The sequence below is a fragment of the Cetorhinus maximus genome, chromosome 10, assembly GCF_964194155.1.
Source record: "Cetorhinus maximus chromosome 10, sCetMax3.hap1.1, whole genome shotgun sequence".
NCBI classification, from domain to species: domain Eukaryota; kingdom Metazoa; phylum Chordata; class Chondrichthyes; order Lamniformes; family Cetorhinidae; genus Cetorhinus; species Cetorhinus maximus.
The window spans coordinates 134,854,182-134,878,053 of record NC_135888.1 but is presented as its reverse complement, the minus strand read 5'-3'; the positions used below and the strand labels follow the sequence as shown (position 1 = coordinate 134,878,053).

The 23,872-nt window shown below is 43.0% G+C and overlaps 2 protein-coding genes across 2 annotated transcripts; both read right to left on the bottom strand.

Moving 5' to 3' along the window:
* Positions 1-6,122: 6,122 nt before the first annotated feature.
* LOC144685366 (protocadherin alpha-C2-like) lies at positions 6,123-8,516 on the bottom strand. Its single transcript, XM_078549769.1, is given in 1 exon segment — positions 6,123-8,516. A coding segment is annotated over 1 exon segment (2,394 nt).
* Positions 8,517-18,757: 10,241 nt separating this feature from the next.
* Positions 18,758-21,151, bottom strand: LOC144685315 (protocadherin-10-like). Its single transcript, XM_078549725.1, has one exon. The coding sequence runs from the start codon at positions 21,149-21,151 to the stop codon at positions 18,758-18,760; it is 2,394 nt and encodes a 797-aa protein (XP_078405851.1).
* Positions 21,152-23,872: the final 2,721 nt, after the last annotated feature.

The window sequence follows — 23,872 nt, the reverse complement described above, 5'->3', positions numbered from 1 at the left end:
CACCACGGCAGCTGAGGTAATTTAAAATCAGTTAATAAATCTAGAATATAAAGCTAGTCTTAGTGATAATGACCATGAAACAAGCATTGATTGTTGCAAAAACCTATCTGACTCACTAATGCCCTTCAGGGAAAGAATTCTACTGTCCTTACCTGGTCTGACCCACAGCAATGTGGTTGACTCTTAACTGCCTTCTGAAGTGACCTAGCAAGGGCAATTAGAGATGGGCACCAAATGCTGGCCTTGCCAGCGATGCCCACATCCATACATGCCCTGTAAAAATTTCGCAAGTTTCATTGAGGTCACTTCTCATTCTTCAAAATTCTAAAGAATACAGGCCCATTTTCCTCAGTCTCTCCTCAAAAGATAGTTCTGCCATCCCAGGTATTAGTCTCGTGACCCGTCCATTGCATTTCCTCTATGGCAAGTACACCCTTCTTTGGACAAGGAGACCAAAACCGTACACAATACTACAGATGCTGTCTCACCACGGCTCTATAAAATTGCAGGAGGCATCTTTACACCGGCACACAAATCGCCTGGTGATGAAGGCCTAATTGCTTTTTGCATGCTGGCTTTTAGTGATTCATGAACAAGGACACCCAGGTCCCTTTTGACAGCAACACTTGCCAACCTCTTAGCATTTAAGAAATACTCTGCCTTTCTGTTCTTCCTACCAAAGTGGATAAGTTCACACTTATTCACATTATATCCATCTGCCATGCTCTTGTCCAGTCACTCAGTCTGCCCAAATCTCCTTGAATCCTCCTTGCATCCACCTCGCAACACACAATCCCAACTAGTTTTGTGTCATCAGTAAATTTGTAAATATTATATTTGGTCCCCACATCCAAATCATTTATATGGATTGTGAAAGCTGTGGCCCTAGCACAGATCACCAGCCATCCTCAAAGTGACCCGTTTATTCCTATTTTCCATTTTCTGTCTGCTAGCCAATTCTCAATCCATACCAGTATATTACCAGCAACTCCATGTGTTCTTATTGCGTTTACTCAACTCCTGTGTGGGACCTTATCGAAAGCCTTCTGAAAATCCAAATACATCACATCCATTGCTTCTCCATTACCTATGCTACAAGTAACATCTTCAAAAAGCTCCAACACGTTTGTCAAACATGACTTCCCTTTCATAAATCCATGCTGACGTTTGCCAATTACATAATTTTCCAAATGTCCAGTTATCACATCCTTTAACATTGATTTTAACATTTTTCTACTACTGACATCAAACTAACAGGTCTGTGGTTCTTAGTTTTCTCTCCCCCTCAAACATTTGTTACTTTCCAATCTGCAGGAACCTTTCCAGATTCTACAGAATTTTGAAAGATACCCAGCAATGCATCCACTATTTCCATAGCCACTCCTTCAAAGCTCTGGGATGTAGCTTATCTGGTCCAGGAGATTTATCAAATTTGAATCCAATTAATGTTTCGAGTACAACCTTTTTATTAATATTAATTTCTTTTGGCTCCTCATTTTCACTAATGCTTTGGTTCCCTACTATTTTGGGGAGATTTTCTGTGTCTTCCTCCGTGAAGACTGACAAAAAGTAATTGTTTAGTTTCTCCACCATTTCCCTATTCTCCATTATAGATTCTGCTTACTCCGCTTCCAATGTACGCACACTTGTCCTTGCTAATCTTTGTCTTTTCACATGCCTAAAGAAGCTTTTACAGCCCATCTTATGTTAATCGCCAGCTTGTATTCATATTCTCTTTTCCATTTCTTTATCAGTTTCTTGGTCATCATTTGCTGGATTATAAATTACTCCCAATCCTCGGATTTACCACTTTTTCCTGGCAAACTTAAAAACCATTTTCTTTTATCAACTGCAATCTTTAATTTATTTTATTATCCACCGTTGGTTCACCTTTCCTGTTGGATTTTTGTGTCTTAGGGAAATGTATGTATGTTGTAGACCATGTCATACTTCTTGCAAAAGTAGCCATTGCCTGTCTACCATCAAATCTTTTAATGTATTTTCCAATCCACCATAGCCAACTGCCCCTCTTAGCTTCATAATTGTCTTTGCTCAGATTAAGGAACCCCGTTTCAGGAATAACTATATCACTTTCAAACTTACTGTCTCATATTATGATCAGTATTTCCTAATAGTTCCTTTACAGAAAGGCTGTTAATTAGCCCATTCTCATTACATAATGCTAAATCTAAAATAGCCTGATTCCTCGTTGGTTCCTCAACGTACTGCTCAGAAACTTATCTCTTACACAGTCCACGAATTCCTCCTCCACGGCATTAGTAATAATCAAGTTTACCCAGTCAAAATGTAAATTGAAGCTGCCCATTATTACAGTATTACCCATATTAGATGCAGCTCTAATTTCCGGATTTATATCATTCCCAACATCACCACTCCAGTTTGGTAGCTTGTAAACAACTCTGACCAATGTTTGATTCGACTTGCTGCTTCTTAGCTCCACGCAAACCGAATCCACTTTTAGATCCTTCGATCCAAAATCCTCTCTCACTAATGCACTGATCTTGTCCCTTATTAATAGTGCCGCCCCCACCTCCTTGTTCCCCTCCATCTATCCTTCCTGAATGACGAATATCCCTGAATATTCAATTCCCAGTCCTGTCCACCTTGTAAACATGCTTCACTGATGACAAATAAATCATACCAATTTACCGCTATTTGTGCCTTCAAATCATCTATCTTGTTGCGAATTCTGCAAGTATTCAGATAGTGTCCTTAACGTTGTATTTTTAACATTATTCCGCATTCTGATCCAATTTGATGCTTACCTTTGTTTTATCAACCTTCTAGTTTGGTTTACTACTGTTTTACTTCTAGTCACTAGTTATGCTTCCCTACAATCTGACCTCCCTGTCACTTTCCCATCCTGCTGCCAATCTAGTTTAAACGCTCCCCAACAGCACTAGCAAATCTCCCTGCGAGAATGTTCATGACAGTCCTGCTAAGGTGCAACCCATCCATCTTGTACAGTTCCCACCGGCCCCCGAACCAGAACCAATGCCTCATAAATGTGATGCCCTCCCTTCTACACCAATTCTCCAGCCATGTGTTCAATCACTCAATCCTTCTGATCCTATGCTCACTAGCACGTGGCGCTGGGAGTAATGCCGAGGTTACTGCTTTTGAGGTTCAGCTTTTTAAGGTATTTCCTAACTTCCTAATATATGCTATCAGGGCCTCATCTCTCTTCCTACCTATACCGTTGTGGACCGCAACCTCAGGCTTTTCACCCTCTCCCAGAAGAATGTCCTGCAGCTCCTCTGCGACATCCTTGATCTTGGCACTAATGAGGCAACATATCACCCTGGTGTCCGGTCTTGATCTGCAGAAACGCCTGCCTGTTCCCTAACAAACGAATTCCCTATCACTATTGCCTTTCCACTCTTCTTTCTTCCCTGCTGTGCAGCTGTGTGGCCGGTTGTGCCACGAAATTGGCTTTTTTTGCACTCCTCTGAGGAACCATCAATTTCATCGGTATCCAAAATGGATAACCAGTTAGCAAGGAAGGTCGACTCAGGGGGACTACCGCACGACCTGTCTACGGTATAGGTAAGAAGAGGGATGAGGCCCTGATAGCATATATTAGGAAGTTTGGAAATACATTAAAATGCAGAACCTCAAAAGCAGTAACCTCGGCATTACTTCCAGTGCCACCTGCTAGTGAGCATAGGATCAGAAGGATTGAGTGATTGATCACATGGCTGGAGAATTGGTGTGGAAGGGAGGGCATCAGATTTCTGAGGCAGTTCTCTTAGGCTGCGTAATGGTCATCCATTCCCTCTCTGCCTGCATGTTCCTAACTTACAGTGTCTCCAGCTCCCTAAACGTGGTATACACAAAGTTCTCTGCCCCACGGATGCACCACAGTGACCCCAGCCGCTGCTTGACTTCCAAAACCCGGAGCTCAAACATTTTCAGCCGTTGACACTTCCTACAGAGGTATTTGTCGAGGGCGCATTGTGCATCCAAGACTTCCTAAATTCAACAGGACACACATTCCATTCAATCGAGCTGCCCTGCCATACCTTAACTTTAATAAGTGTTTATTAAGGCTAGAATAAAATTATCAGTTACTCACCAATCAGCTTCTTCCGCTGCACCGATGTAGGAGTCAAATACTGGAGGGTGAAAGAGGTAGACAAAGAAAGGAGCACCTCCTTCCCCCTGCAGTGAACTCCCTCACTCACCAAACGCCTCAGTTCCCACTCAGTTCAAACCACGCGCCTGTTCATTAACTCATCTGTATTTTTCAATCTTTATTTTGCTCCCTATATAGGGTTTGGATGTAATTTATACATTTTTTCATTGTCATTTGCCATCTGTGCGGCTGAGTGAGGATATTTCAATCTGATGGATTGAAGAGCCTCTTAGTTGCTTGACCTGCTCACAGATGCCACCCAGCGTGCAGCACTGAAACAGTCACTGAGACAGATTAGAGACCTTGTTTGAGCCGAAAAATCTCGTTCCTTTGTTAATGAGACTGATTTTTTGTATTAACTCATGGAATGTGGGCGTTGCTGGCTAGGCCAGCATTTATTGCCCATCTCTACCTGCCCTTGAGAAAGTGGTGGTGAGCTGCCTTCTTGAGCCGCTGCAGTACCTGTGGAGTTGGTGCAATGACAGTACTGCTAGAGGGAGCCCCGGGATTTTGACCCAGAGACAGTGAAGGAACGGAGATTTATTTCCAAGACGGGATGGTGTGTGGCTTGGAGGGAAATCTCCAAGTGGTGATGCTTCTTTGCATCTGCTGCTCCTGTCCTACTATATGTTAGTGGTCGTGGGTTTGGAAGGTGCTGTCTAAGGAGCCTTGGTGACTCAGTGCATCCAGTGAACACTACACACTTCTGCCACTGTACTTCGGTGGCGGAGGGAGTGAATGTTTGTGGATGGGGTGTCCTTTATCCAGAATGGTGTCGAGCTTCTTATGTGTTGTTGGAGCTGCACTGATCCAGGCAAGTGGAAAGTATTCCATCAAATTCCTGATTTGTGGATGGTGGTCAGGCGGCGGAGGGTCAGGGGTTGAGTTACTCGCCGCAGTATTCCCAGCCTCTGACCTGCTCTTGTAGCCACAGTGTTTATACTCAGTTTCGGGGTGCCACCCAGGGCGCAGCCCTGAAACTGCCACTGAAATAGATTAATGGCCTCCTTTACTTAATCTGGAAAATGCCTCTGGGCAAACTTATCAATGGTCAATTAACAAATTGTTCCTTAGCCACTGTGTTGATTTTTTGTCAAATATAGGCTAATAAAAAATCAATTATGGAGAAAACTGGGGCAAATAGCACGTCTGAAAACACTTAGAGAATATTTTGAGCACTTTCTAGGAAGCGTGACCGTCCTCACTCTGAAGTTGCAGCAACAGTGCGCTACCTTCCCGGGAAAACGTGATACTCTTCTCTTTCGATAATACTAGCTCAGCAACGCCCTCAGAAATAACAGACACTAGATTTTAGGTATCCAGTTGCCTAACATAATATCAAATGACTGATTACATACGCAGCAAATCGATGTTTTTTTTATCAATTCTGGAGCATTGCTGAGAAAGCATTTTTTCCTTAACACAGATAATATACTTTTGGAAAATATGATCATTTTCAGAGGGAAATATTTATTGTTAAGCGCAAAAGTTCCTTCTGCATGCATTGACCAAACCAAAGCTTCACTTAGACTGTGCCATCTAAAATATTTAGATTACGTAACGTCCCTTCCACAATCATGGATATATTTGCCCCATGCACAGAAATGATGTTTTGTGATACCAACTACTTTAATGTACATGCAATAAAGCAACACTACAGTAGCGGTGAGATGAAAGGAGAAAACACACTGATGTGTATTTCACCAAAACATAAAGTGGAACATGTAAAGGCCAGCATTCATACTAACGTTACTATAGTTTATACTACGCAAGACAGTCAGAAGGCGGCAGGTATATTCACATTACTAACTTATAACCTCATAGGATGAGGAGTAATCAATTTGGCCAATCAGCCATTCCACTACCAATGTGAGGATTCAGGTATATACATCACACTTACCTATTAATTTTTGCGGAACAAAATGACTCTATACCAAGATAATTATCTGGCATTCCAACCAAAAACTTATGTTCTTGCGTTGGTCTCGAGGACACGCAATTCATTGAAAGGCAAGGTGGGGTGACAGGGCTTTAGAAACAGAAAATCACTCTTGGATGATTCTGGAGATAAACAAACGGTATATCGATAACTTTCATTCAGGCCAGGTCCGGGATAATTTAAAGTTTCGTTTACTGCAGGTTTTCCATTAAAAGCATTTTTTGAATTCCACCGTCTGTAACAGCACGCTGTAGCGTTGTAACCTTCATCAATATTTCTGTCTTGCTTATATTTCAGAACGACCAGAAAAATTATGGTCACAAGAAACAGAAAGGACGTTGATCCCAAAATGATGAGCAAATAACGATTAAGATCGAAAAAGTATTCCAACTGTTTTGGTTGGTCAGTTGGTTCAAACAATTTTCCAGTAATATTGGACAAGATTGAAAAGAAGATTGTGGCCGTACTAGAGAGGCTTGGCTGTCCATTGTCCTTCACACATACGACGATTCTGTCTGTGATGAAATCTTGGTTTCTGAAACCCCGAGATGCTCTGATTTCGCCGGAGGAAAGACCCACAGTAAACAAGCTGGCATCCGCAGCCTCCAGCAGTTGGTAGGAAAGCCTTGCGTTTTGACCGGAATCGGCATCAGTGGCGATTACCTTGGTTACCAAGTAACCTGGAATTACCGACTGGGGGATAATATCCACGGATGCTGAATTGTTAAACGTCAGAGGTGAAACAATGACCGGGACATTGTCATTTTGGTCCAAGATAATAATATTCACCACAGCAGTGCTACTCATGGAGGGAGATCCAGCATCCTGAGCTTGAACGTTGATCTGGAAATGTTTTATATGCTCATAGTCGAAGGAACTCAGCGCGTAAATATTCCCATTTTTAGAGTTAATCGTGACGTATCGAGACCCAGGTTCCCCTGGCAACTGATTATCTAGAATAAAATAAACCACCTCACCGTTCTTGTCCAAATCAGAATCGCTAGCGCTAACAGCAAAAATGGAAGCACCAGGAGTGTTGTTCTCCATTAGGTACACATCATATAATGATTGTGTGAACCTCGGCGCGTTATCATTTATATCAGAAACAGAAACCAAGATGGTTTTACGTGTTGACAAAGGGGGCGTCCCGCCGTCCCAGGCTGAAATGGATATGTTGTACGATGAGGTTTTTTCACGATCCAAAACCTCATCGGTAACCAATTTGTAATTGTTCCTCAAAGATTTTTGAAGTTTGAAAGGAACACCTACGGGAACTTGACACTGAACATCCCCATTACTCCCTGAATCTGAATCGGTTACGCTTATGGTTGCAATCACAGTTCCAGGCTGCGTATTTTCGGGGACCATGCCAGTTGCTGACGTTACCTCTATCACAGGGGCGTTATCGTTCAGATCAGTTAAGCTGACAATAACTTTTGCATGTCCTGTCAAACCCGGTACACCATTGTCCACTGCTTGTACATCAAGTTCATAAATACTTGATTCCTCAAAATTTGGTACTCCTTGAACTCTGATCTCTCCGGTTTTAGGATCCAACCTGAACAAGTCCCGAATCCTTTGTGAAACGTGATTGGTGAAAGAATATGTCAGTTCTGCGTTAGCACCTTCGTCCAAATCAACAGCGTTGATTTTCTTCACCAAGGTGTCTCGAGGGGCATTTTCTGCGATAGTCGCGCTGTAGAGCTCACGATCGAATTCAGGGGCGTTATCGTTCCCGTCCACGACAGTAATGATAATCCGAGCTGTGCCAGATCTTTGGGGGACCCCACCGTCAATAGCGGTCAAAACAAGATGAAAGGTTGGCTGTTGTTCACGGTCCAAGGGCTTCTCTAGAAATAACTCTGCACTTTTGCTCCCACCCCTTCTCGTCTGAACTTTGATACCGAAGTACGCATTTGAATTGATCTGATAAGTGCTGACTGTGTTTGCACCCACATCCGGATCACGCGCGCTCTCGAGAGGAAATCGCGCTCCTGGTGCAATTAACTCGCTGACCTGCAAGGAGAATTCGCTCTTTTCAAAGGTGGGCGAATTATCATTTACATCCAAAATCTCCACTGTGCCACGATGCATTTCCATAGGATCATCGAGCGCTATTTGAAAAGAAAGGGAACAGGCAGGACTTTGTCCACAAAGCTCTTCTCGGTCGATCCTTTCATTCACAAATAAATTCCCATTTTCCAGATTTACTTCCATGTATTGTTTCCTTTCATCGGACACCAGCCGAAACTTGCGAGCCGATAATTCGCGAACGTTGACTGCTAAATCCTCAGCGACATTACCAACAAAAGCCCCGTGTTGCAGCTACTCGGGGACTGAGTAGCGAAGCTGTCCGGCAACCAGGTCCGACATGCAAAGCAGGAAAATGAAAGGCGCCGGGCTCATCAGTACATTCGCCATTGTTCTGGGCTGGAATTTGTTGAAAAATATGGAAATATTCCGAAATCGATTAGATTGACATGTCTCCTATGTCACAGTAGATAATCGACTATATATCTATGCATTAATATTGAAACGAGGAACACAAAGACCCAAACTGGTCAGCGTTTCTGAAAATGGTCGCACAGCATAAAAACAGCTTCTGTCTCTTCGATTCTGTTCTGTGCTTCCCTGGCGGAGGAAGGGGGTCGATCTCTCGCTGAGTCTCCGCTTTTTATTGGTAGGCAGCGACACGAAGAGTCTCAACCAATAACTGCAGCAACTATTCTTAAAGCTAGGCTGTTTCGAAGTCATTTATAATGTACCGACCGTTATATTTCCGGAAATATCATTAAGGTAAGCACGCAAAAACAATGCCCTTTGTCAGTCTTGTTTTATATGCAATTAGAATAGAAAATGGTGGAAAAGTTCAGCAGGTCTGACAGCATCTGTGAAGAGAGAAACAGAGATAACGGTTCGAGTTTGTATCACTTCTTAAGAGTTTTTCTTTCGCCAGGGTGGGACCTGAGAGAACGGAATGAAGCAAGTTCAGAAGGAGACAGGTTGGACTGGATGAGAGGAGAAGAGAAATTAAGATGGATGATGTCACGCTGTCAGTTCTCAATGAAAGGATCAAGAGCAGGTAAGAGGTCAGAGGGAGGCATCAGGTAGATGAATAAAACTGGAGGCGGGTAAAGGATCCGTGGAACGCGGGAGGACTCCTGCTCAAAGAAGTGAGCACGGAGAGGAAGGCGGTGGAAGAAGAATTGAGCATCGTGCTGGGCCCGAAATTCACTGAGGTGAGGGTGAAAGGGGATGAAACTGAGTCCTTTTCTGAGTACTGAACGTTCAGCATCAGAGAGGTGAAGGCCAGATGATATGGCGAATACACAGTAAGGCCTGAGATTACAAAAAGGGATGGAGTCAGATGGATATGAAGGGGGGAAGAGTCCTGGATGGGGCGTTGGTATCAATAATGTGTTGGAGCTTGCATGCGTTAACACCTGAAAAGAAGAGAAAAAGTTTCTTGTTAAGGCGTTGGATGAGCCGAAGAATGAAATGAAACTGGGGATCAGGGCAGCACTAAGAGGATGAGTCGGTGCTGGAGAGACTTGAGTGTGTACATATGGCGGCGCATGGCATCAAGAGTGCATCTCAGGATGCGGCATGAACAGCAATCCGAGGAACATTGTATGCCCCGGAAATACCTTTAATCCTGGGTGGATCCGAAACATGAGGGATGGAACTTCACTTGGAATCCGCCTGGGGTAAGTCGGAGTCGGAGACAGTCGCTGAGTAAGGGAATATGGCTGTGAAAGCGAGTTTTGGCAAACACCTTGCCAAACACCAGGAGGGAAATGGAAAGCAATGAAGATGAACAGGATGAAAGAGACAAACGTAAGTCCTGCTGGAGAGAAGAGCAGTACTTCTTCAAGGTAGGTATTCCTGGAAGAGAGGTGGCAGTGAATTAAACACTAAGCTGAAAGCAAAATACTCTGAAAAAGAGTCATACGGGTTCGAAACGTTGACTTTGGTGCTACCAAGCCTGCTAAGTTTTTCTAGGTTTTTGTTCTGCTTTTATTTCAGATTTCCAGCATCTACATTATTTTGGTTTCATGTTTTATTTTATATGGAGCCTATGCAGCTGATATCACGATAATGTTGGATATTAGATCATTCACGTCATTAGTGGTCACCAATGACTGTTCGACATATTGTAATACTACACAGGCAAAACAAATTCCCTTCAAGTCGCCTCTGGCTCTTTTGCTAACTACATTAAATTTTTGTCCTCTGTTTAGCGCACCTCCTGTCAGATGAAACTGTTTCTCCATATTTGGACTATCAAAACCGGAAGCCTTGATTGCAACAGTACTTCTGAGATGTTGATCGTATATCTCCATTTTTTAGTGTCAATGCTGGCCTTCTCTGTGATAGTGATAGAACTGGTTTCCCAATTGGTCATAAACATATTTTTTGCTAAAGATAGAAAAGTTTTGCTCTTGAATTGTGTCGGTATATATTTCTGGTCATATGATTTATCTAAGAATCACCACAGATTAGAACAGCAAAGGAATGAAAGCTTATTTTAAATATAGTTTTATAGACTTATTAATTGGTTATGGCATTACCAGCATTAGTAATAGAATTATTTGATAGTATTGAAATGTACGAGAGTTCGGCACTGTGTTTGAAGACACCCTTACAATGTTCATTGTCAACAACTTGAATGATGTGTGGAAGGAAACTGCCCTGAGCATGGAAGATGGCGAGGTTTAAGGTTTATAACCGATTTTATGTTGCATTTGTAAATAATAGCTTTCTTGGAATTGTTGAACCCTTCAACTCATTTCCTCCCACTCGCGTCCGCTCTCCCTTTAGTGCCTCCTACCCCAATGCGGTCCCAACCCACCTCTCCCGTCGCACTCCAGGCGTTTTGCAACAGCAAATATAATGGAGAGTAAACGTTTTGATAGCTAATGACATTCTATCACAACTGGAGCCGTAGAGCTTTAAGTCATAAGTTCCATTTTAGAAATATTGAATCCCCATCAGCAAAGGACTTGGGAACCACAAGAGGTCAGCTTTTATATCGAATGCTGTTCTATCGTTATTAATACATATTAACCTTATCCATGGTTTGGAGTGCGTCCAAAGCTGATTTCCTGGAAGGCAACAGGGATGACGGGATTTTGCTGACTACAAGAATACCTAAATAGCCCATGTTGTTGGCATAGACGCAACCTGAAAATCATCTGAGAGTTGTAGAGTCATAGAGTCATAGAGTTGTACAGCACAGAAACAGGCCCTTTGGCCCATCGTGTCCGTGCCAGCCATCAAGCACCTATCTATTCTAATCCCGTCTTCCAGCACTTGACCCATAGCGCTGTATGCGATGGCATTTCAAGTGATCATCTAAATACTTCTTAAATGTTGTGAGGGTTTCTGTCTCTACCACTCCCTCAGGGCGTATGTCCAAGATTCTAATCATCCTCTGGATGAAAAATGTTTTTCTCAAATCCCCTCTAAACCTCATGCCCCTTACATTAAATCTACGCCCCTGGTTGTTGGCACCTCCACTAAGAGGAAAAGTTTCCTCCTATCTACCCCATCTATACCCCTCATAAATTTGTATACCTCAATCAACCCCCTCCACCCCCACCCCCCCCCCCCCCCCACCCCCCCCACACACCCTCAGCTTTCTCTCTGCTCTAAGGAAAACAACTGTCTTCATAGCTGAAACGCTCCAGCCCAGGCAACATCCTGGTTAAACTCCTCTGCGCCCTCTACTTTGCAATCACATCCTCCCTGTAGTGTATTGTTCTTTTGTGTTGTTCGAATGCCCACGGAATGGCAAAGGGAAGCTCCATAATATCCATCAGTAGCTTTCGTTGTGCCTTTTCAGCTTTGAAATATAATGTAAATAGTAAATGGTTATTCAATAGTGGCATAATAGCATTTTCATTTAGGTTGTAATCAAGATGATTGTCAAAACATTGTTGGCGAATAACTGCATCCATACAGGAAATTTTAATATTTTTTGACACGAGCAAGAAAACGCAAAGTATAATACAGCAGGCATGAGTTAATTAAACTTACTGCTAAATGGAATCACAAGTATAACTGTTGAAAATTAAATGTGGGCGTAAGGCTACTTATATTCGCAAACAGTTCTGACGAGTAAAAGAGGTGGGAAAAAAGACGAATAAAACGATGCATAATCAGGAAAATTTGGCTTGGATCCAAAGAAGAGGCATTAAAAAGTGTGGTAAAAGTCTTGCTCAAGTAGTTGGGTTTTACTGCCTAACATAAGAGGAGCAGAGCTGAATCAATATAGTGAAGAAATTTTACAATCTTCGACCTAGATAGCGGGAGACACCGCCGCCAGTGCTTGGGATTGTGGGGTGGGACAGGGATGAAGTGAGGTGTCTGCAACAGGGGCCTGAGTCAGAGTAACTCACAGTCTGGCATGCTAGTTCCTTTTATACCTTCCTGTAGGCCAGCATTTCTTGACCATCTCCAAAGGCACTTGAGATGGTGGTGGTGAGCTGTCTTCTTGAACTGCTGCAGTCCATATGGTGTTAGGGAGAAGTTCCAGGATTTTGACCCAGCGGCAGTAATGGGATGGTAGTGGCCTTGTGTTTGGAAGGTTCTGTCTAAGGAGGCTTGGTGAGTTCCTGCAGTGTATCTTGTAGATGGTACATACTGCTGCCACAGTGTGTCGTTGGGGGAGTGGGACGGGGGGGGGGGGGGCGGGGGGATGGTGGAGGGTGGGGGCGGGGGGAAGGGGTATGTGAATGTTTGTGGGTGGGGTGTAGATCAAGCGGGGTGCTTTGTCCTGGATGTTTCCAAGCTTCTTGAGAGTTGTTGGATCTGCACTCATCCAGGCAAGTGAAGAGTATTCCATCACACTCCTGACCTGTGCCCTGTAGATGGTGGGCAGGGTTTGGGGAGTCAGGGTGTGAGTCACTCGCTGCAGGATGCCGAACCACAACGTGCTCTTGCAACTACAGTATTTATATGGCTAGTCCAGTTCAGTTTCTGGTCAATGGTCACCTCCAGGATGTTGTTAGTGGGGGATTCAGAGATGGTAATGCCATTGAATGTCAAGGGGCGATGGTCATACACCCTTTTGTTGGATATAGTCAATGCCTAGCACTTGCGTGGTGTGAATGCTACTTATCACGTTTCAGTCCAAGCCTGGATATTGTCCAGGTCTTGCTGCATTTGGACATGGACTGCTTCAGTATCTGAGGAGTCAAGAATTGTGCTGAACATTGTGCAATCATTTGCAAACATCCCAACTTCTGTCGTTATGATGGAAGAGAGGTGAGTGATGAAGCAGCTGAAGGTAGTTGGGCCTAGTGTACTGCCCTGAGGAACTCTTGCAGTGATGTCCTGAAACTGAGATGATTGGCCCCCAAAAAGTGCAACAATATTCCTTTAGCTGGGTATGACTCCAACCAGCGGAGAGTTTACCCCCGGTTCCCATTGACTCCAGTTTTGCTAGGGCTCCCCGATGCCACACTCAGTCAAATGCTGCCGCGAAGTCAAGGCCAGTTACTCTTACATCACCTCTGGAGTTCAGCTCCTTTGTCCATGTTTGAAGCAAGGCTGCAATGAGGTCAGGAGTTGAATGAACCTCACGGAACCCAAACTAAGCATCACTGATTTTATTTATTCATTCATGGGATGTGCGCTTCTTTGGCTGTGCCAGCAATTGTTGCCTATACCTAATTGCCCCTGAGAAGGTGGCAGTGAGCTGCCTTCTTAAACCGCTGCAGTCTGAATGGTGTACGTACACTCACAGAGCTGTTCGGAAGGGAATTCTTGGATTTTGAACCAGCGACAGTAAAGGAATGGCGATATAATTCCCAGTCCGGATGGTGAGTGACTTGGAGGGGAACTTCCAGGTGCTGGTGTTCCCGGCTGTCTGCTGGTCCTCTCCTTCTAGATGGTAGTTGTGGTTGGTTTAGCCAGAGCTGCCTAAGGAGCCCTGGTAAATTCCTGCAGTGCATCTTGTGGTTGTACACACTGCTGCTTCTGTGCATCGGTGGTGAAGGGAGTGAATGTTTGTGGATGTGGTGCCAATCAAGTGGGCTGCTTTGTCCTGGATGGTGACAAGCTTCTTGAGTGTTACAGGAGCTGCACTCATCCAGGCAAATATTCCATCACACTCCTGACTTGTGCCTTGTACATAGTGAACAGGCTTTGTGGAGTCAGCGGGTGAGTAACTTGTTGCATGATTCACAGGCACTGACCTGCTTTTCTAGCCACAGTATTTATAAAGATAGTCCTGTTCAGTTTTTGGCCAATGGTAACCACCAAGATGTTGATAGTGGGGGATTCAGTGATGGTAGTGCCATTGAATATCAAAGGGCGATGGTGAGATTATCTCTTGTTGGAGATGGTCATTTCCTGGTGCATGTAATTTTCCACTTGTCAGCCTAAGCCCAGATATTGTCCAGGTTTTGCTGCATTTGGACGTGGACTGCTTCAGCATCTGAGGAGCTGGGAATGGAGGTGAACATTGTGAAATCATCAGCGAACATCCCCACTTCTGATCTTATGATGGAAGGAAGGTCATTGATAAAGCAGCTGAAAATGGTTGGGCCGAGGGCACTACCCTGAGGAACTCCTGCAGTGATGTCCTGGGACTGCGATGATTGATCTTCAACAACCACAACCATCTACCTTTGTGCTAGGTATGACAACAACCAGTGGAGAATTTTCCTCCTGATTCCTATTGACTCCAGTTTTGTAAAGGCTCCTTGTTCCCACAGTCGGTCAAATACGGATTGATGTCAAAGGCAGTCACTCTTACCTCACTTCGGGAGCTCAGCTCCTTTGCCCATGTTTGAAAAATGGCTTTAGGTCAGGAGCCGAGTGGCCATGGTGGAACCCAAGCTGGGCAGTAATGAGCAGGTTATTGCTAACCAAGTGCCCCTGATAGCACTGTTGATGAACTTCCTGGGTGCAGACCCAGTCTTGCAGTTATGTATTTTAGGGCTCAGCCAGTTCGCCCAGTAGTCTTGCTATAGAGCCACTCTTGGCAATGGACATTGAATCCCCCTAACCAGAGTACAGTCTGCACCCTTGCCACCCTCAGTGCTTCCTCCAAGTGATGTTCAACATGGAGCAGCACTGAATCATCAGCTGAGGGAGGGTGGTAAGTGATAATCAGCAGGAGGTTTCCTTGCCCATGTTTGACCTGATGCCATGAGATTTCATGGGGTCCAGAGCAAGCAGGTTATTGCTAAGAAAGCGCTAGTTGATAGCACTGTTGATCACCCCTTTCATCACTTTACTCATGATTGCGAGTAGACTGATGGGGCCATAATTGTCTGGGTTGGAGAGGTCATACTTTTTGTGTACAAGGCATACCTGGCCACTTTTCACATTGCCAGGTGGGTGCCGTGCTGTAGTTTTACTGGAACAGCTTGGCTAGGGGTGTGGAAAGTTCTGGAGCACAAGCCTTCAGTACTATTGCCGGAATAATGTCATGGCCCATAGCCTTTGCAATATCGAGTGCCTTCAGTCGTTTCTTGATATCACGTGGAGTGAATCTAATTGGCTCAAGACTGGCATCTGTGATAAAGCAGAAAATGCTGGAAAAGCTCTCAGGCCTGACAGCTAATGTGGAGAGAGAAACTAAATTAATGCTTCGAGTCTATATGATTCCTCTTCAGGGCATCTGAATGCTGGGGACCTCCAGAGGACGCCGAGATAGATCATCCACTCGGCGCTTCAGGCTGAAGATTATTGCAAATGCTTCAGCTTTATCTTTTGTTCGGGTGTGCTGGGCTCCCCCATCATTGAGAATGGGGACATTTGCGGAGCCTTCTCCTCCAGTGAGCTGTTTAATTGTCCAACATCATTCATAACTAGATGTGGCAGGGCTACAAGTCTTAGATCTAATCCGTTGGCTGTGGAATCAGTTAGCTCTGCCTATCGCTTGCTTCTTAGTCTGTTTGGCATGCAAGTAGCCCTGTGTTGTAGCGTCACCAGGTTGACACCTCATTTTCAGGTATACTTGGTGCTTTTCCTGGCGTGCTCTCCTGTGCTCTTCATTGAAGAGACATAATTTATCACTTGACTATGGTAGAGTGGGGGATATGCCGAGCCCTGAGGTTACAAATTGTGGTTCATAGAGTCATACAGTGATCGAGGTGTACAGTATAGAAAAAGGACCTGCGGCCCATCGAGTCTGCGCTGGCCAAACAAGTACCTAACTATTCTCATCCCATTTTCCATCACTAAGCCCATAGCCTTGTATGTCATGGCATCGCAAGTGCACATCTAAAATGGCTGAGGTGCAGCAGGTGTAGACGTACAGCAGGATGCAGTAATAGGAAAGAGGGAAACCACTGCTAAATTTGAACATGGGACCAGGGATCAATGTCTCCTAAAATTTGCTTTGGAATTGAGCTGCAAAGTGTTTATTGAGCAGAGATTTGTAGAGCATGGACGAAGGAAGGCATCTCAGGAACGCACTGAACGAGTTGTGTTTAGAGGTATAAAAGCATGGACGGGAGTTTAAACAATACATTGAAGGAGGTACAGATAATAATGGCTGACATTGTGAAGGTGGATTTTGCCAAGCTTTGAAATGTATGCAACAGGTAATTCGAAATTCAGTTCTGGGTAAAATTGATGCTGAGAGGTGAAAATCTACTTCAGCCTGCGAGTGTGGTCAAGGAGGAAGAAGGGGTCAATTGCAGGAGCCCAGAACTTGTTCCAGGGGCTTCGGTCTTCTCGTTATTTAACAGGAGTAAATTACAGCTCATTCAAAATGGAATGCCCATCAAGAAGTTTTGCAGCCCAGAGTCAGTGCGGTGTTCGACAGTAGTGGTGGAGAGGGGCGTATGGTTGTCGACATCATTATATGTGAAATCTGACCTCAATTTTGCGGATAATGTCAGCAAAAAACAATGTGTAGGCCAGGAAGGGAGTTGGGAAATGGTGGATACTTGGGGTTGAAAAATTGTCGCGCTAGGGCGACAGAGAAATTAGTCAGTGTTGCAGATGTTTGGACTATTGCGAGGTAAGAGTGGAATCAAAGGAGGGGAGCCGCAATGAATATGACAACAGAGGAGAGATGTTGGTGGAACTTATCTTGATGCACTATGTCAAAGACTTCAGAGTGGTCATGGACAATTAGAATGGTTGGGGCACAACGATCATAGTCACAAGCATGCCATTTGCGACGTTAATTAGAGTAGTTTTGTATCTGTGGTGACTAGAATGTTAGTGAGAGTGACTCAATTAAAAGTTATGACTGGATCTGGCAAATGTAATATATATAGATGTACATTAAAATGATATACCTGTGTAGTGGTACACTAATAGATATTTTTATGCTATGTAGGCAAAGATATCAGTGCCGCTTAATCATATTAATGAATATAAGTCAAATTTTAACTTTAAAATTCCATTCTGGAATTTTTGCTGTTATTTTGGGATTTAATTTCACAATTCAGCAATTTCTCAGCGAAAACTGTAATAAGTCGTCATATATCTTTCCACGTGTTATTTTTTATCTCATGCCATTTTAAAGCTAGTAATACATATCAACGTGGTATGACATATATAACAATTCAAGATAGATATCTCGATTACACCTCATCTGGAGTATTGTGACCAATAGTCGGCATTACACTTTAAGAACGTTCTCAGTCCTTTGGAGTGCATTCAGAGCAGATTTGCTGGAAAGGCACCAGGGATGATGGAATTTAGGTATGTAGGGGGAGATTAGAATTTTTTTTTTTTCTGTTCTTAGAGCAGCTAAGGTTAGGAGACATTTAATAGCTGTGTTCAAAATTATGAAGAGTTTTGATGGCGGAAATGATAAGAACCTGTATTCACTGACTGGACGGTAAGAAACAAGAAGACATAGATTTAATGTAATTGGCAAAATTGCAAAGAAATGAGGAGCTTTTATTTCCGTGAGTTGTTACGATCGGTATGCAGTAACTGAAAAAATGCTGGAAGGAGATTGGATAGTAACTTTCATAAGGGAGCTGCATAAATATTTGAAAAAGAAAAAATACAATGAGATTTGACAGCTTCGGGTAACCAACTGAATATGAAATACCTAGGTTATTTGACCAACAAATTAGTGTTTTCAATCAAGGTTGGAGCATGGCAAAAACAGTTCTTTTTTTCCCAATATTCAATTTAATGGTTGCATGATTAGTTTCCGGAAAATGTGTAGCATTTTCTGATCCGTGTATTATTATTGAAGAAGTGTCAATGTACTCATTGCGTGCATTGATACAATCGATCATTTTAATACAACCTGGCAGCAGAAATATAAGTTTTAGTCCTCTGAAACCTTACTGATGAATTCACTCAGGAACTGAAATTATACTGTGATACTAATCAGTCCAATGTGCACGCTTTACAACATCACCCCAGCAGCAGAGTGAAAAATGACAGAGGAACACAGCGATGTGCATTTCACCAAAACAGAATTTGAAACAAACAATAACCAGATTTTATGCTAAAACATTAATAGCCTACGTACTAAAAGCACTTGTGTAATCAACCCCATAGACAAGTAGGTCATAGGGCCAAGAGAAAGCAATTAAGCCTGTCAGATCTTTGCTACCAATGTGTGGTGTTAGCGGTATAAATAAATCTTACCCACTGCCTCACCGCATGACGATAGCTCTTCACCAAACTGAATTGTCTGTCATTCCCAGCATGGCAATGCTTCTTAGTTATTTTATTGCCTTGGATTCCTGAATACTCAGGTCATTGAAAGGCAAAGTAAGATTACAGGGTTTTAGAAACAAAAAATCACTTTTCGATGATTCCGGTGATAAACACACTGTGTAACGATAACCTTCAGGTTGACCAGGCCCGGGATAATTGAATGGTTCGTTTGCTGTGGGTATCTGATTGAAGGCATCATTCGAATTCCTACGTTTCTTACAACAAACAGTGGAGCCGTAGTTTCCAGCAATATTTCTGTCTTGCTTAAACTTCAGGACGACCAGGAAAACGATGGTTACAAGAAACAGAAAGGAAGTTGATCCTAAAATGATGATCAAATAATGATTAAGATGCGAAAGATATGCAGACTGTCTTGGTTCGTCAGTTCGTTCCAAAGATTTTTCTGTAATATTAGGCAAAATTGAAAAGCGGATTGTGGCTGTACTGGAGAAGCTCGGTTGTCCATTGTCCTTCACACAGATGACCAGCCTTTCTGCTATTATGTCTTCGACCCTTAAACGCCCTGTTGCTCTGATTTCTCCAGAGAGAAGGCCAACAGTAAACAGACTGGGATCAGACGCCTCCAGCAGTTGATAGGAAAGCCGTGCGTTCTGACCGGAATCGGCATCAGTCGCGATCACCTTGGTGACCAAGTAACCTGGATACACTGAGTGGGGCACAATCTCCATTGTGGCTGAGCTGTTCCAAGTTAAAGGGGAAACAATAACAGGAGCATTGTCATTTTGATCCAAAATAATGACGCTGACGGTGGCAGTGCTGCTCAATGGGGGAGATCCAGCATCCTGGGCTTGAACTTGAAATTGAAAATTTTTCAGTTTCTCATAGTCAAAGGAGCGCAGCGGGTATATGTTCCCAGTTTCGCTGTTAATCGTGACGCAAACAGACGCAGGCAGTTCTTGCATCGGATTTTCCAGAATAGAATAGGTAACCTCCCCATTCCGATCCAGATCAACATCCAAAGCGGTAACAGCAAATATAGAAGCACCTGGAGTGTTGTTCTCCATCAGGTACACATTATATAAGGACTGCGTAAACCTTGGTGCGTTGTCATTTACGTCAGTTATCGAAATTATAATGTTTTTACTTGTTGAAAGAGACGGAGACCCTCCGTCCCAGGCGGAAATGGAGATGTTGTACACTGAGGCCATTTCACGATCGAGAATATCACTGGTAATCAATTTATAGCTGTTTCTTAAAGGGTTTTCGAGCTTAAATGGGATATTCCCTGGAACCTGACACCGAACTTCTCCATATTCACCGGAATCTAGATCCGTTACGCTCATCAGCGCTATCACAGTCCCCGGAGGAGCGTCTTCCCGCACTGTGCTGGACACCAAATTCACGGCTAATTCAGGGGCATTATCGTTAATGTCAATTATATCAACTACAACTTTGCAACGCCCTGAAAGCCCGGGCGGAGCATTGTCCACAGCTTGCACATCAAGATCGCAAACACGCGATTCTTCAAAATCCACTCTTCCTTGAACTCTGATCTCTCCAGTTTCCGGGTGCAATGTGAACAATTCGCGATTTATTTTGGAAACATGATTAGTGAAAGAATATGTTAGGTCAGCGTTGGAGCCTTCGTCCAAATCAGCGGCGTTAAGTTTCATCACTAACGTGCCTGGGGCAACGTTTTCTACTACTTGGGTCCTGTAGATTTCTTGATCGAATATGGGCGCGTTATCATTCGCGTCCACTACGGCAATGATAATCCGCACTGTGCCAGACCTGTGCGGAACCCCGCCGTCAATGGCAGTCAGTACAAGGTGAAGCGTCGCCTGTTGCTCACGGTCTAATGGCTTCTCTAATAAAAGCTCGGCGCTTTTACTCCCATCTCTCATCGACTGCACTTTAATGCCAAAGTGTTCGTTTGGACTAATCTGGTAAGTGCTGATTGTGTTTGTGCCCATGTCCGGGTCATGCGCGCTCTCAAGAGGGAAAAGCGCCCCTGATGCAATTAACTCACTGATCTGCAACGAGAATTCATTATTCTCAAAGCTGGGCGAATTATCATTTACATCGAGTATCTCCACTGCGATACGATGCGTTTCATTAGGGTCATTGAGCGCTATTTGAAAATGAAGGGAACAGGTCGGGCTTTGTCTACAAAGCTGTTCTCGGTCGATTCTTTCATTAACAAATAAATTCCCGTTTTCCAAATTTACCTTCATATATTGTCTTACGTCATCGGGCACCAGCCGAAACTTGCGAGCCGATAATTCCCAAATGTTTAGTCTTAAATCCTCAGCGATATTCCCAACAAAGGCCCCATGTTCCAGCTCCTCAGGAATCGAGTAGCGAACTTGTCCCGAAGCGAGTCGCCATAGACAATGCAGGAAAATAAAAGACGCCCCGATCGTCGGCAAATTCGCCATTGTTCTCGTCTAAAATGTATTCCAAAATATCGAAATGTCTTTCAATTGATTATAATAATTTGGCTCTAATGAAATGATTATTTAAATATATTTCTAAAGACTAATTTTGAATCGTGATATGGCGGGGCTGAATGGGAGCAGCTTTTCAGAACATGGCCGCACACCAGAAATGCAAGCACCGTCTGTCTCTTTGATTCTCTTCTGTGTTTTACTGGCAGAGGGGGTCGATCTCTCGCAGCGTCTCAGCTCCTTATTGGTCGACAGCGACACGAAGAGTCCCAACCAATAATTGCAGCATCTGTTCTTAAAGCTAGACTTTTTCGAAATTATTTATAACGTGCCAAGTGTAATATTTATGAGTGTACAATCAAAATACTCGAAACAGACATAAATAAAATGTAGGAAATGTATTTTTGAGGGTTACTTTGCATTTCCAGGGGTTAATTTCAATTACAGCAACTATCCAATTCAGCAACTATCGCTAATTGTTCATGTCCATGTTGTCACGCTCCCATATTTTTTTCTGAAATATTGTGTACATGAACATCCCAAAGGCGTTTCATAAAGTACCATATAAAAGACATCATCAATATTGAAGTGGATAAGATGAAAGGGGCAGTAACTTCTTCATTACGTAATTTGGAAAGGGACAGAAAGTAGTGGTGGTGAGCATTTTATTTTCGACTAGAGAGAAGTGTGAAGTGATATCCCCCATGTATCGATAATGGGACAATTATTATTTTTGTTATACTTCAAAGACCTAGCCTTAGGACTTGGGTATACAGGATTTAATTTGAAAGTTTCAAACTTGGAAATATAGTGACGAATGAAGAGGATTGCAACAGGCTTCAGGAGAACATAGACACATACGCAAAATGGGCAGACACACAGAAAAGTGTGAAGTGTTTCATCTTGTTAGGCTGAAATGTAACAAAGGTATCTTCAAAAGCACCCGTGTGGTATTCCTGATATTCATTTAACAATACAGAAAAAAATTTGAACTTGGCAGTAATCATTTTGGATGCAATTTTGTCATGGCTATTGTTGTGATATAGCAGGTGTTAATTGCCAGGCTGACAAAATCCCAAAAGGAAACTTGGTCAAGCTATCGCAACGATTTGCAATTTGTATTTCATTACGAGAAGGTATGTGTACTAAAGTCAGAAGTAAAGATGCCATTAACACTTTTTGAGATTTTAACTATTAAATTCAAATATTTATTAACAAAAGAAAAGAAAACTTGAACACACAAGGTTACAGTTACACAGTTACATTTAGTGTTATAACATTTCCCAAAACATTTCTACTTAGCAAGACTCTTTTAATATTTTAATAAACGCCCTTTTAAGGCAACCATCCCTATAGATTATTAAGCTATAAAACATCCAGTAATATTGGGTGTTTTGGATGCAAGACACCCACTGTTGCAATGGGGCTGGGTGGGTGGGGGGATGGGAGGGTGGGGTATGTCACAAGTTTCTCTCTGCCTTTCACTCCTCAATGGAACTCCAAGGCTTGTAACACAACCTTGCTTTGTGGAACCAACAGACACTTATCTGGGGTGGCTAGAAACTGCTACTTCACAGTACACTCTTCAAGATCTCTCATGGTCACTCACCTCATACAGCTTTCACTCTTTCTTTTAATATGTATTTCCTATTTCATCTTTACCCATTATTCTCACATCTCTTTGAAACTCAAACCCTTCCAAATATAAGATATTTGCTTTTGCATCAATAAAAAAAGATATCCCGACTAGTTGTTTACCTATGAACTCCTGCAAGATGCAACCATTTTCCTTTGATATTGAAGCAATCTCTCAACTTAGCTAAAAATGCAAATGTTAGCTCTAGCCTATTTACTTGTGCCTCACTACTTCACACTTTTAACCTTTGATGATTTAAACCTTGCAGTCTGACTGTCTTCAGTTTAATTGAATTAGCCACATGCACACAGACACAACATGCACACAGCCCACACAAGCCTGCTTCACAGTATCCTACAGTAATACTGGGGAAAAAAGTTTTTTTTACATTATGCAACGTGAATGGAAAGTTTATTTCCCAGGCTCATAGGTCGGATGAATGAGGAGAGGCATAATAAACCAAATTATATATCTTCGAAAGGGTTGCAGAAGCAAAGATGCATGTGGCGTAATTGCACAAGTCTTTGAACGTAGCAGGACAAGTTGAAAAAAGACTGTTAACAAGGCATATGGGATACTAGGCTTTATCAATAGAAACATAACATATGAAAGCAACAAAGTTATGCTCAGAGTTTTGAAAAGAATGTTTAGGCTCCGACTGGATCTTAATTTTGTTACCACAATTTAGGAAAGAGGTCAAGATATTAGGAAAGGCGCACTTGTGTGTTCCATTGACAATTCAGATTCTTCCGACCAGATAATAATAGATTAGCATTAAAAATTTCGATAAACTTGAAGCATCGTGCATCTTTAACATTTGTTCATGTTCACACTGGGAAGTTCATAATATTCCTTCCTGCATCTTGTAGAAGGAACTGAATCCGAACCTGAAAGGTAAGAAGCAATCTTGGATTCAACTGCACTTCTGTTCGTTCCAAATCCCAACGTCTAGTGTTGGCGCCTCCAGCCTTCACAACATGTAAACTCTATAGCCTTGCGAGAGATGAATTGAACGTATGAGCCTAGAAAATTAACTTTCTGTGCACGTTGCATAACCGCGCAAAAATTGCCACCAA

Coding starts and splice junctions, on each gene's coding strand:
- LOC144685315 (XM_078549725.1), bottom strand. CDS start 21,151: ATGGCGAATTTGCCGACGATCGGGGCGTCTTTTATTTTCCTGCATTGT.